The sequence below is a fragment of the Carcharodon carcharias genome, chromosome 1 (assembly GCF_017639515.1).
Source record: "Carcharodon carcharias isolate sCarCar2 chromosome 1, sCarCar2.pri, whole genome shotgun sequence".
NCBI classification, from domain to species: Eukaryota; Metazoa; Chordata; class Chondrichthyes; order Lamniformes; family Lamnidae; genus Carcharodon; species Carcharodon carcharias.
In genome coordinates this window covers 185637261-185649544 of record NC_054467.1, presented here as the reverse complement: position 1 = coordinate 185649544, position 12284 = coordinate 185637261, and the positions used below count along the sequence as shown (strand labels likewise).

At 43.5% G+C, this 12284-nt stretch overlaps 1 protein-coding gene across 1 annotated transcript in view; it reads right to left on the bottom strand.

Moving 5' to 3' along the window:
- LOC121279876 (potassium/sodium hyperpolarization-activated cyclic nucleotide-gated channel 1-like) overlaps positions 1–12284 on the bottom strand; it is a 315234-nt gene that overhangs the window by 202195 nt on the left and 100755 nt on the right. The window contains exon 3 of the mRNA XM_041191391.1: positions 5808–5969. Coding sequence (XP_041047325.1) covers positions 5808–5969 — 162 coding nt within the window. The remainder of the gene's footprint in view (positions 1–5807; positions 5970–12284) is intronic.

Here is a 12284-nt window from a genome sequence, read left to right as displayed (position 1 = left end):
CAGAGGCACTGTGCAGGATTGCAGACAGACTGGAGGGGCCCGCCTTCAACATGAGTGCTGTGAAATGTCAGGCCTTCACAGTGATGTCCACCTCCATGGAAAGAGTGACCACCTGCATGGAGCATCAGATGCAGCAGGCAACAGAGTGCACACTGGCCCTGACCTAATCAGCTGCTCACTCAGCTGGCCAGCTTAAAGAAGTTGAAATAAAGCTTCATGTTGGCCGTTCAGTACCTCACTGAAATACAGAAGAATGCTCTTCAGCTCTTAGCTAAAAGGGAAGTATGGGTGGACCATGAGTAGGAAGATGGTAAAAGGGAACATGAAAGTGGGAATTAGGCCCAAAGTGCTCCCATCCCTTTCCCCAATTCAGTCACAGCTCCACATGTTGCAGCCTGTTCTGATGCCTGAGCTTGCTCCTGCAGAGGACCTTCACATGCTCCAAAACCCAGAGGATGTCATTCATGAGCATCTGAGCAGTCAGAGCAGGGAAAGGAACAGCCTGTCTCTAGCTCTGTGGAAGCCACAGGGGTTGCATCATGCAGGAGTAATAGGAAAAGACAGAAAAAGACTTTGTAGTTTCACGTATGACACACTTGGGTATTTAAAAGTTTGTTAAACTGTCACTTTTACTGTCAATATTTATGCACCATAAAACTTATTTCAAAGCTTCATTTCCCAGTCTTCCCTGCTGTTGCTGGTTCCTTTCCGAGTGGCTTTCAGCCTTGAGGAAAATGGTATGACCAGAATAGGAGTTGTCCAATGGGTGACGATGAGATAGAATAATTGTTGACCATAGGGGTGCTTTGTGCTGTGAGGTGGGCACAGTGAGTTTAGAATTGGTGTGCCAGATATCTGCACGGCCAAAGATCAGCTTAAACATGCCTGAAAGAGTCCGTTCCATGCAATCTTGGCAGCAATATTTGCAGCTACAGGTACCCTGGCCATAGGAAGCTTCTCTTCCAAAGATACAGACTCCAGTACTCATCTCTGTGTCCTTAAGTACAAGGGACGCCAACTTGAACAGATAGAGAGGACAAATGGTTAAGTCATTCATTGCCAGGTGAATTGGGTCCTGCTCTCAGCTTACTACTGCAGGATTATCCTGGAATTCAAAGGTAACCCTTGGCTTCTTTTTTCTAATGCAAGCCATCTTCTTAAACCCCTCCCCATTGTCCTCTCCCACCTCACCTCCAACAATAAGTCCAAGGAGCACCTGGATTACTTTGTCACTAAGATTGAGACCATGTGATCAGCTGCCTTTGCTTCATTTCTCCTTTCCACTATTTCAACAGGTAAAACTTCCTCTGAAAATGCCCCCTGCACATCTTTCATTAGTTTCTCTCCTATCTCTTCTCATGCCCTCTTTGAGCTCATATTATCTACCACCTGATCCTGAAACTCAATTCTCACTATACTACTGATTGCTCAACTTCACTTCCTAGTCTCCATGTTAGCTGATCCTGTTAACAGTTCTCTCTTTTTAGGTGTTGCCTGCCCTCCTTTAAATCTGCAATCATCGCTCTCTCCTCAAAACACTAACACTTGATCCCAGCATTGTCGCAAACTACTGCCCTTCTCCAAACTCCCTTTCCTCTCTGAACATCTTGACTGTGCTGTCAGCTCCCAAATCTGTGCTAATGTTTCCCAGAACTCCATGGTTTGAATCCCTCTGGTTTCCACCCCCCGTCACAGTACCAAAACGGCTCTTATCAAAGTCACAAATGGCATCCTATGTGACTGTGACAAATGTAAACTGTCCTTCTTCATCCTTCTTGACCTGTCTGCAGCTTTGACATGGATGACCACACCATCTCCTCCAAAGCATCTCCACTGTCAACCAGCTGTGTGGAACTGCACTCACCTGGTTCCCTTCTTATCTAATCATAGCCAGAATATTGCTTGTAATGTATTCTCTTCTTGCTCCTGCACCAGTATGGCTCATATGCTGCAGTGTAGGCTGACAGCTCAGAAGCACAGATCAAAGATTCCAAAGAATCTAAAACACCAAGATAGCTGAAAAGGCCTCCAAAGTCTCAAAAATCACCTCTAAGGCAGTGAGATCACATTCTCAGAATAATTCTCAGCCCCATCAATCCCCATTCAACGTGGCAAATTTTAGACAACTAAGCAAACCCATACACTGACAGTTAAAGCCAGAAAGTAAAGTTAAAACATCCAGTTAACTGCCAATTTAACATGTTAATTGCAAACCCACCTGACCCACATGGGCTGCCCACATGCTAACAGATGAGTACCAGTTTAATACAGAAGTTGACAGGTTCCTGCCAGCTTCCTTATGTGTCAGCAGTTCTTGGTTCTTTAACCTCTCACATGCACCAATACTTGCTAAACTTGGCAAGTTAAAATTAAGCGCTTGGACCCTAATAGCAAAGAAAAAAAGTCATACAGCCATTGTACTTGTGCTGACTCTTTGAAAGATTTATCCAATTTAGTCCTATAATGCAGCTTTTTCCCCATAACCTGTACATTCGTCCTCTTTAAATAGATGTCCAATTGCCTTTTAAATGTTAAAATTAAATCAGATTCTACCACAATCTCAGGTAATACAAAAGAGATCTTAACAATGCGTTATCTGAAGAAATCTCTTATTTCTCTTGTTTCTTTGTTAATTATTTTAAATCTATGATTTCTGGTTACCAGAAGAAGGGGTTTGCTCCTTTTGAATTTTGGATACTTCTGTCAGATTTTCTCTTACCTTCCTCTGCTCTAAGGAGAACAATCCCAGCTTCTCCAATTTCTCCACAGAACTGAATACCCTCATCCCAGGTATCATCCTGATAAACCCCCTCTGTACCCCCTGGGGGTCCCTTACTCTGAGATTATGCCCTCTGGTTCTAGACTCGCCCACAAGGGGAAACAACCTCTCAGCATCTATCCTGTCAAGCCCCTAAGAATCTTATATGTTTCAATAAGGTCGCCTCTCATTCTTCTAAACTCCAATGAGTACAGGCCCAACCTACCCAACCTCTCCTCATAAGAAAATCCCTCCATACCCACGATCAACCTAGTGAACCTTCTCTGGGTTGCCTCCAATGCCAGTATATCTTTCCTTAGATAAGGGGACAAAAACTGTTCACAGTATTCTAGGCGCGGTCTAACTTGTATAGTTTTAGAAAGACTTCTCTATTTTTATACTCTGTTCCCTTTGAAATAAAGGCCAACATTCCATTTGCCTTCCCTATTACCTGCTGAACTTGTATGCTAGCTTTTTGGGATTCATGCACAAGGACTCCAAAATCCCTCTGTGCTGTAGCTTTCTGCAGTCTTTCTCCATTTAAATAATATTCAGCTCCTCCATTATTCCTGCCAAAGTGCATAACTTCACATTTTTCCCACATTAATTTCCATCTGCCAAGTTTTTGCCCACTCACTTAACTCGCCTATATCCCTTTGTGTCATCCTCACCACTTGCCTTCCCACCTATTTTTGTGTCGTCCACAAGCTTGGCGATAGTACATTCACTTCCCTCATCCAAGTCATTAATATATAATGTAAATAATTAAGGCCCCAGCACTGATCCCTGTGGCACTCCACTAGTTACAGGTTGCCATCCCAAAACTGCCGCCCTTATCCCAACTCTATGTCTTCTATTAGTTAGCCAATCCTCTATCCATGCTAATATACTACCCCCAACACCATGGGCCCTTATCTTATTAAGTAGTCTTACATGCAACCAGTGATTTAGAAACGTTTCGCATGACTTCCTTGTTTTTGTATTAAATGCCACTATTTCCAAAGCCACATCACCCATTCAACATCTAAGTCTCCTTGACAATTTCCCTGCCAACTTTAAGGAATTGTGAATATACACTCCCAGGTCCTTCTGCTCTTGCACCACCCCGCCACCCAGCCCTCAAAATAGTTCAATTTAGATTACATTCTTTTTCCATGTTGATTCCCCCAAAAGTGCACCACCTCACACTTACCTGCATTAAACTGCATCTGCCATGTGTCTGCTCATTTCCCCAGTCTATATCTTCATGAAGGTTGCTACTATCCTGTTAACTACTTATAATGTTGCAGACTTTTGTATCATGTCTAAACTTCAAAACTGTATTGCCTACACCTAATTCCAGGTCACTTGTACATAACAAGAAAAACAATGGTTCTAATGCCAGTCCCTGGGGTGCCCCACTGCATATTTCTCTCCAATCTGGAAAACATCTATTGATGGCTGCTCTCTACCTCTGATCCCTTAGCTAATTTCATACCAACGCCTTCAGCTAGGAACATACTGATTCAGAAAGTTCTTCTGTATACCTTTCAGGAATTCATCGCCCTCCTTTCCCTTTATGGTGCTTTTCTCCCAATCTATGTTAGGGTAATTGGAGTTCCCTACTATTACTGCTCTATATTTTTATATTGCTCTGAAATTTACCTACAGATTTGCTCCTTGAGAACATAAGAGCACAAGAAATAGGAGCAGAATAGACCATACAGCCTGATGAGCTTGCTCCGCCATCCATTATGATCATGGCCAATCTTGGGCTTCAGTTTCACTTTCCCACCTCCTTCTCTTTGGTCCCTGTGGGACCAAAAATCTATTTTAGCCTTAAATGTATTCAGTGATGGAACATCCACAACCCACAGGGGTAGAGAATTCCAAAGATTCACCAATCTTTGAGTCTTAGTCCGAAATGATTGGCTACTTATTCTAAGACCATGCCTCCGTATTTTAGACTTCCCGACCAGCGGAAACAATGCCTCCGCATCTACCTTGTCAAGCCTCTTCAGAATCTTGAATTTTCAATGAGACCGCCTCTCATTCTTTTAAATTCCAGAGAATATAAGCCTAATTTACTCAGCCTCTCATCATAGGACAAACCGTTCATCCCAGGGACCAATTTAGTGACCTTCGCTGTACTACCTCCAATGCAAGTATGTCCTTCTTTAAATATGAAGACCAAAACTACACACAGTATTCCAAATGTGGTCTCACCAAAGCGTTGTACAATTGTAGCAAGATCTCTTTCTCATTATTTAGGAGTCTATAATAAGTACCCAGTAAAAGTACCAGCTACTTTCCTGTCCCTTAACTCTAAATAATTAGATTCAGTTATTGAATCCTCCATTATATCGTCATTCTATGGAAATGTGATATTATCCTTGATCATTATTGCCAACATGTGTCCCCAGCCACAGCTTCTGGCTTTTTTTCGTTCCCTATCCGTCCAAAATACATTGTAGCCAGGGAAGTTTAGTTCCCACTCTTTTAAGCCAGGTCTCAGTTATAGCCACTACACCATAAACCCCATGCAGCAACTTACCCGTCAAGCTCTACGCCCTTATTTGTAACGTTCCTCACGTTAACATACATGCATTCTAATACCATGCTAGTTGGCTTTTCTTCTTTCCTTAATCTAGTCCCTGTTCTTTCTACGCTATCCTTTATTCCGTTGCTGTTTGCCCCTCCTGGTTTTCAATGCACCTTGTCTCTCATCTTTGCTGTTGTGTCCTGGTGACAACGCCCACAACCAAATTAGTTCAAACCCTAACCTTGCACTAGTTAACATCCCGATGAAAACATCCCTGTTCAGATGTAAACTCTCTGGCTTGTATAATTCTTTTTTCTGCTCCAGAACCAACACTGAGCACACAGTTATGATTTGGATAACCAATGCAATAGCAGTCTTCAGAAGAATCAGATCCCGCGTCTTGAAATGTTGCACAGAATGATCCTGGCGCATAAATAGGCAATTATTTAAAATGGGCTTATTTCTGAGCCAAGGATCATTTATCAAGAAAGCCTTAGGAATATACATAAAAAATATAACAATACTTACAACCATACCATTTAGGGACACCCAACAATCAGGGGGAAAATCCTGAAGTAACGGAACTAGAAACTGGAGACAACCGTCCCAATGGCATAACAGAAGCATCATTCCAATGAGATTAAATATTCTCACCACTGCACTGGCAAAATCATATGTCATATGGAAAATCTGAAAGGACAATGAACAAAGAAAAGATTAGGGTTCAACACTCCACTTCTTTGGTAAATTATGGTACTGATATTCTTATGCCTATTGAGTGAGAACATTCGGACGGCTTCAGATTACAGCTGCTGTGCAGCTATGGTTGTCTTGACACTAAATGGTATCACAGTGCCAACACATAGAATTCCAGACCTGTCAATACAGGAGTTGAATCAAGAAAAAATGGGTCTATAATAATTAATTTGGTAACACCACAATCTCTGTAATAATATTTGCTAAACTTGTACCCTACAACTGAAGCTTCATTCATTGAAGAAATGCTCCATTTCATAATACAATATATTCACATTGCGGAACAGAAATTCTGTATGCTTCCAACTTTAATTAATTGCAAATCATGAATGAGGAATTGATTATTCAGCAAGGCACCTTTTCCAAGAATTCTGATAATTTATTAAAGGAAATAAAACAAGTTCAGTTTGTTAAGTGATAACCACGCACCTGTGTTTTCCTTATTGTGCCACCAATAGATAAGTATTTCCCAGGACAATGAAAAAATGTATTAGCTGTAGCCTGACACAAAACAATTTAAAAATCAGCAATGGAAATGAATTATGAACTTATAAAGTTGTATTGGCCTGGAGGTAAAATTAATAATTAAAATTAGTTGGTAGTTAACATACAGAAAATTCAGCAAGGGACCAGTATTTAAATCATAATTTTGTGCTCAGTGCCAGTTGGATCATTCACCTTTTGGTGCAGTGAGAAAAATGTTCTTAGGTTCAACAAACAGTTGTTTTGCACACCTACTCTTCAGTATGAACAGTGACGATAGTAAGATCACTTTGTGAGCTTTATGGCACTAAGCAGGGGTCTCCATTTGATACAGCGAATGCTAAATTTTTACCTGACACTTGGGTGACTCAATTTGCTTGGTTGCCGATATGAATTTGTTTCATTTCATTGCTACATTGTTAATACAAGTAATACCAAGAATGCATACATAATCATTGAAAACAGCTGCACAATATTGTCTGGATGTACTAAGCATGTAAATTTGATCCCACAGATATAACTCAACGAGAAATAGAGTTGAACTTTTTGTGTGGAGGCTTGTGTGGAGCAACCTGAGTATAAAGAACGGAAAGACAGACGGCATTCACAAAATCACAAAGCATCAGTCCAGGGAGACTTAAACATCTACATGATGTGGCAAATTTTCAACAATGATCTTGCAGCATGTAGCAGGAAAGGATGCTGATCTTACTCACTTGGCTGTCCTGCCAGGTCCCTATCATCTCTAGTCAAAGAAATTAAAAGCCACAGTCTCCCAACCCTGGACAGCCCGCTTCTACCTCCTTCCCAAAATTCAGAAACAGGACTGCCCCAGTAGACTGATCATGTCAGCCTGTTCCTGCCCCACGGAGCTCATTTCTTCCTATCTTGACTCCATTCTCTCTCCCCTTGTCCAGTCTCTCCCCAACTACATTTGTGATTCCTCTGATGCCCTACGTCATATCAACAATTTCCAGTTCCCTGGCCCCAACCACCTCCCCTTCACCACGGACGTCCAATCCCGCTACACCTCCATCCCCCACCAGGATGGTCTGAGGCTCTCCGTTTCTTCCTTGAACAGAGGCCCGAACAATCCCCATCCACCAATCCCCATCCACCACCACACTCCTCCGCCTGGCTGAACTTGTTCTCTCATTGAACTATTTCTCCTTAAACTTGTCTCACTTCCTCAATATAAAAGCCACGGGAACTTACATGGGTCCCAGTTATGCCTGCCTCTTTATGCGGTATGTGGAACATTCCTTGTTGCAGTCTTACTCAGGCCCCCCTCCCACAAGTCTTTTCTCAGTACATTGATGACTGTATTGGTGCGGCTTCATGCTCTCATCTGAATCTGAAAAATTTTTATCAATTTTGCTTTCAATTTCTACCCCCCAATCAACTTCACATGATCCATCTCCGACACTTCCTGTCTCTTCCTTGACCTCTCTGTTTCCATTTCTGGGGATAGACTGTCTACCAATATTTATTACAAGCCCACCAATTCCCACAGCTACCTCACCTACAGCTCTTCACACCCCACTTCCTGTAAGGAGTCCATCCCATTCTCTCAGTTCCTCCGCCTCCTTCACATCTGTTTCGATGATGCCACTTTCCAAAATGGTGCTTCTGAGATGTCTTACTTCTTCCTTAACCGAGGTTGCCCCCCCCACTGTGGTTGACAGGGCCCTCAATAGTGTCCGACCCATCTCCAGCGCCTCTGCCTTCACCCCTTCCCCTCCTTCCCAGAACTATGATAGGGTTCCCCTTATCCTCACTTTTCACCCCACCAGCCTCCACATTCAAAGGATCATCCTCGGCCATTTTTGCCAACTCCAGCATGATGCCACCACCAAACACATCTTCCCCTCACACCCCCTGCCAGCATTCCGTCGGGACCATTCCCCTCGTGACACCCTGGTCCACTCCTTCATCACTCCCAACAACTCATCCCCTTCCCACGGCACCTTCCCATGCAATCGCAGAAGGTGGAACACCTGCCTTTTTACCTCCTCCCTTCTCACCGTCCAAGGGCCCAAACACTCCTTTCAAGTGAAGCAGTGCTTCACTTGCACCTCCTTCAGTTTGGTCTACTTCATTCACTGCTCCCAATGCGGTCTCCTCTACACTGGAGAGACCAAACGCAGGCTGGATGACCGCTTTGTGGAACATCTTTGGTCTGTTCGCAAGCAGATCCAGACCCTTCTGTCAATTTTCAATACACCATCCTGCTCTCATGCCCACATGTCCGTCCTTGGCCTGCTGCAATGTTCCAGTGAAGCCCAATGCAAACTGGAGGAACAGCACCTCAACTTCCCATTAGGCACTTTACAGCCTTCCAGACTTAACATCGAGTTCAACAACTTCAGACCATGAACTCTCTCCTCTATCGTCACCCCCATTTTTAATCCATTTTTTAAAAATTAATTTTTATTTTTTATTTATTTATTTTCATCTTTATTAACTCATTCATTGTTTTATCCCCTTTTTTATCCTTTTTGCCTAACCACCCCCCTTCCAAAAGGGCTATCAGTCACATGTCCTATGTTGTATTTTCACAGAGTGCTGACCCTTGTTCTATTAACACATTTTGCTTTCTTAACTTTATGTCACTATCAGCACCTTTATTAGTCTTCACCACTGTCATTAACACTCCCTTTGTGTTGTATCCATGACATTTTCTTAGTCTCTTCTTAGCCCCCACCTATCACTGACCTTCTATCCTGCTTTGCCTGCTCCATGCCCCCACCAAATAGTTTAAATTCCATTACATTTCCACTACTCTTTTGCTGTGAAGAAGTCATGTGGAATCGAAACGTTAACAGTGTTCCTCTCTCCACAGATGCTGTCAGACCTGCTGAGTTTTTCCAGCATTTTTTGTTTTTATCTTTTATTTCATATTTCCAGCATCCACAGTATTTTGCTTTTATGAAATTAAAAGCTCCAAGTTCAACATACATTGTCATCCAAATGCTGGATACATTTTCTTAGCAAAACCCAATGATCCACCACCAACAATAAAAAAGGCTATAACAACTTAGGATGTCACGGCACTTCCCTGAGTTGATTCCATCTAGCTTGACAAAATGGGAAGATCTGCCAGTTTGATGAGTTACGCTCACATTTTATTTCAACTTCCAAAACATGTGTAGTGTAATTGGCTTATCAAATCCTGGCTTCATGGTAAACATCTTCAAAATTATGTTTCAATGTCAGAGTCCTCTGTTGAAGAGCGACAACATTGGATATGGGAGAATTTTTATTTTTCAACCTAATGACCATTTCAGCATTCCCACCAGGGACACTATCATCAGTTGCAATTTAGCACTCTCACAAGTTGCTGGGAGGACAGGCACCTTGAAATTACGCTATGCAAAGAATCGTTTATTAAGAATTTTCTTTGAAAAACGTGTATTAATATAGGACCTTACCACACCCACAGGAGTCCACAAAATACTTCACAAACAGAGAAGTACCTTTGAAGTGCAGCACTCGCCGTTATTATGTGAACAGATGCAGGAGCCAAGCTTTCACACAGCAAACTCGTAAAAATATCAAGCAAGATAACTGGGCAGTCTATCTGTTCTTGGTGATCCAGTTTGATGGACGAATGTTGGTCAGGAAAACTAAACTTCCTGGTCATCACTGAATGGCATTAGGGGTTCTTTCCTGTCCACTTGAGCAATGAGAAATGGCCTGAATGATGTTCTGTTAGACAAACAGCACTTTCATGACTATTATACTCCCTAAGTACTTCACTGAAAGATCACCTAAGATTTTCTCAAAATATAGAATGGAATTTAAACTCAAAGACTTCAAACTCAACAGATGAGACTGAAGAAAGCACACACTCTCAACACATTCCTATGTAACACCATTGTCCACTATTTTAACCCATTAGCCCATTTAAACGTAACTATGGGCAGGATTTTCAGGTCTTCGGACAGGCAAAGCAGATGGGCTAGTGAGTGGCAGGAAAATGGTCCGCCGCCTGCAATTGGCCCCCAAATGCGATTTCATGCTGGTTGCTCAATTAGCTCACCGCCACCGGGGTGGGGGCAGGAGGAGGGTGAGCGCAAGAGTCTGCACCTGCACGGGAGAGTGGGCACTGAAAGCTCCCTAAAGCTGCCTCAGGCAGCTGAAGAATTTTAAAATCAAAAATAAAGATTTTGAAAATCGGAAATCGGAAATAAATGGCCCCACATAGGACTCACTCACATGAGCAGAAACATAGGGCAGAATTCTCCCCCTGTCGGGAGGGAGGTTCAGGAGCGAGTCCGTGTGAGTGTGCCTCCGTTCAGCGCCCCCGATTGGGGACATGCCGCCATTTTGCGTGGGTGGGCCAATTAAGCGTGATGTCCACCAGCCTGATGTCCACCAGGAAGCGCTATGTGCTCCCTGTGTGGGCAGGGGGAGGATTCCCTCAACCAAGAGTGCTCTCTTTCACGCATGCACACAAAAGAGTGCACTCATCTTCCTGAGGCTAAGCGCTGCCTCAGGGAGATCAGTGCCGAATTCAAAAATGGTAAATGTAGAGAAATAAAATTTCCCTGACATGTCCCCTCATGTGACACTCTCACATGAGTTGAGACATGTCCATCATTTTTAATCAAACTTTTATTACATTTTTTAAAACCTACATGAAACCTCATCCCGACAGTGGATGGGGTTTCATGTTTTTTCTGAAGCCCGCCGGGGCTCCCGGTCTGCCCGCCAACCTTCAGGTTGGACGGGCAGGTCCATTAACTAGTTGAATAAGTTTTTAAATGGCCTCAATTGGCCATTGACAGGTTGGCGGGCACACAGCTGATTCAGCTGCGCCCCCGCTGACCTGAAAATTGAAATGACGCAGGGTAAGGCAGAAATTTCGCCCGACATCATCCCGCATCCTTTTACACGTCAGCAAGCGGGCCCCGCCCCCTGCTCGCCAACCTCAAAATCCTGGCCATAGGGTAGAACCTTATCCATGCCAGGAGGGCTGGGCTGGAGCGGGCGGCGGAGGGTACAAAGCCAATTGCTGCCCGCGATCGGCTGCGTGCCGCCATTTTATGTGGGCTGGCAAATTAAGGCCCACCCAGCGTAACGCTCGGCCGGTAGTGCTCAGCGCTACCTGTACGGGTGGGAGGAGGAGGGAGAGTTGGGGCCAGCGCTCTTTTGCGCATGCATACCTAAAGAGCTCAGCAATCTCCCTGAGGCATAGAGCTGCCTCAGGGAGATTAGGTAGAGAATAAAAGTTTTTAAATAATAAAGTAAAAAATTATTTAACATGTCCCCTCATGTGACAATGTCACATGAGCTAAGACATGTTAGTGAAGTCAAGAAAAATTATTTATTTATTTTATACAAGCTTCAGGAAACCTCATCCCGCCTGTGGATGAGGTTTCCTGAAAAACACGGAGGCCACTTGGGCTCTTCGCCTGCCTGCCAACCTTAAGGTTGGACAAGCAGCGTGGTTAACAACTTTAATTGCTTTTTCAAGGGCCTTAATAGGACGTTGACAGTTCAGCGGGCGCGGAGCTGCCTCCGACACGCGCCTGCCAAACAAAATATCAAGATGACGCGCGATGATGTCAGGACGTACGCCCATCATCATCACGCGTCATTTTACGCATCAGCGTGTTGGGCCCACCCCCACACACTGACAGAAATATTCTGCTCATAATAAAAATTATTTCAAAACATTTAAAAAAAAATTAATGATGGAAAGCTCATCCCGCCCGTGGATGAGCTTTCCTCAAAATGCAAAGGCCGCCTAGCCAGTTTGCC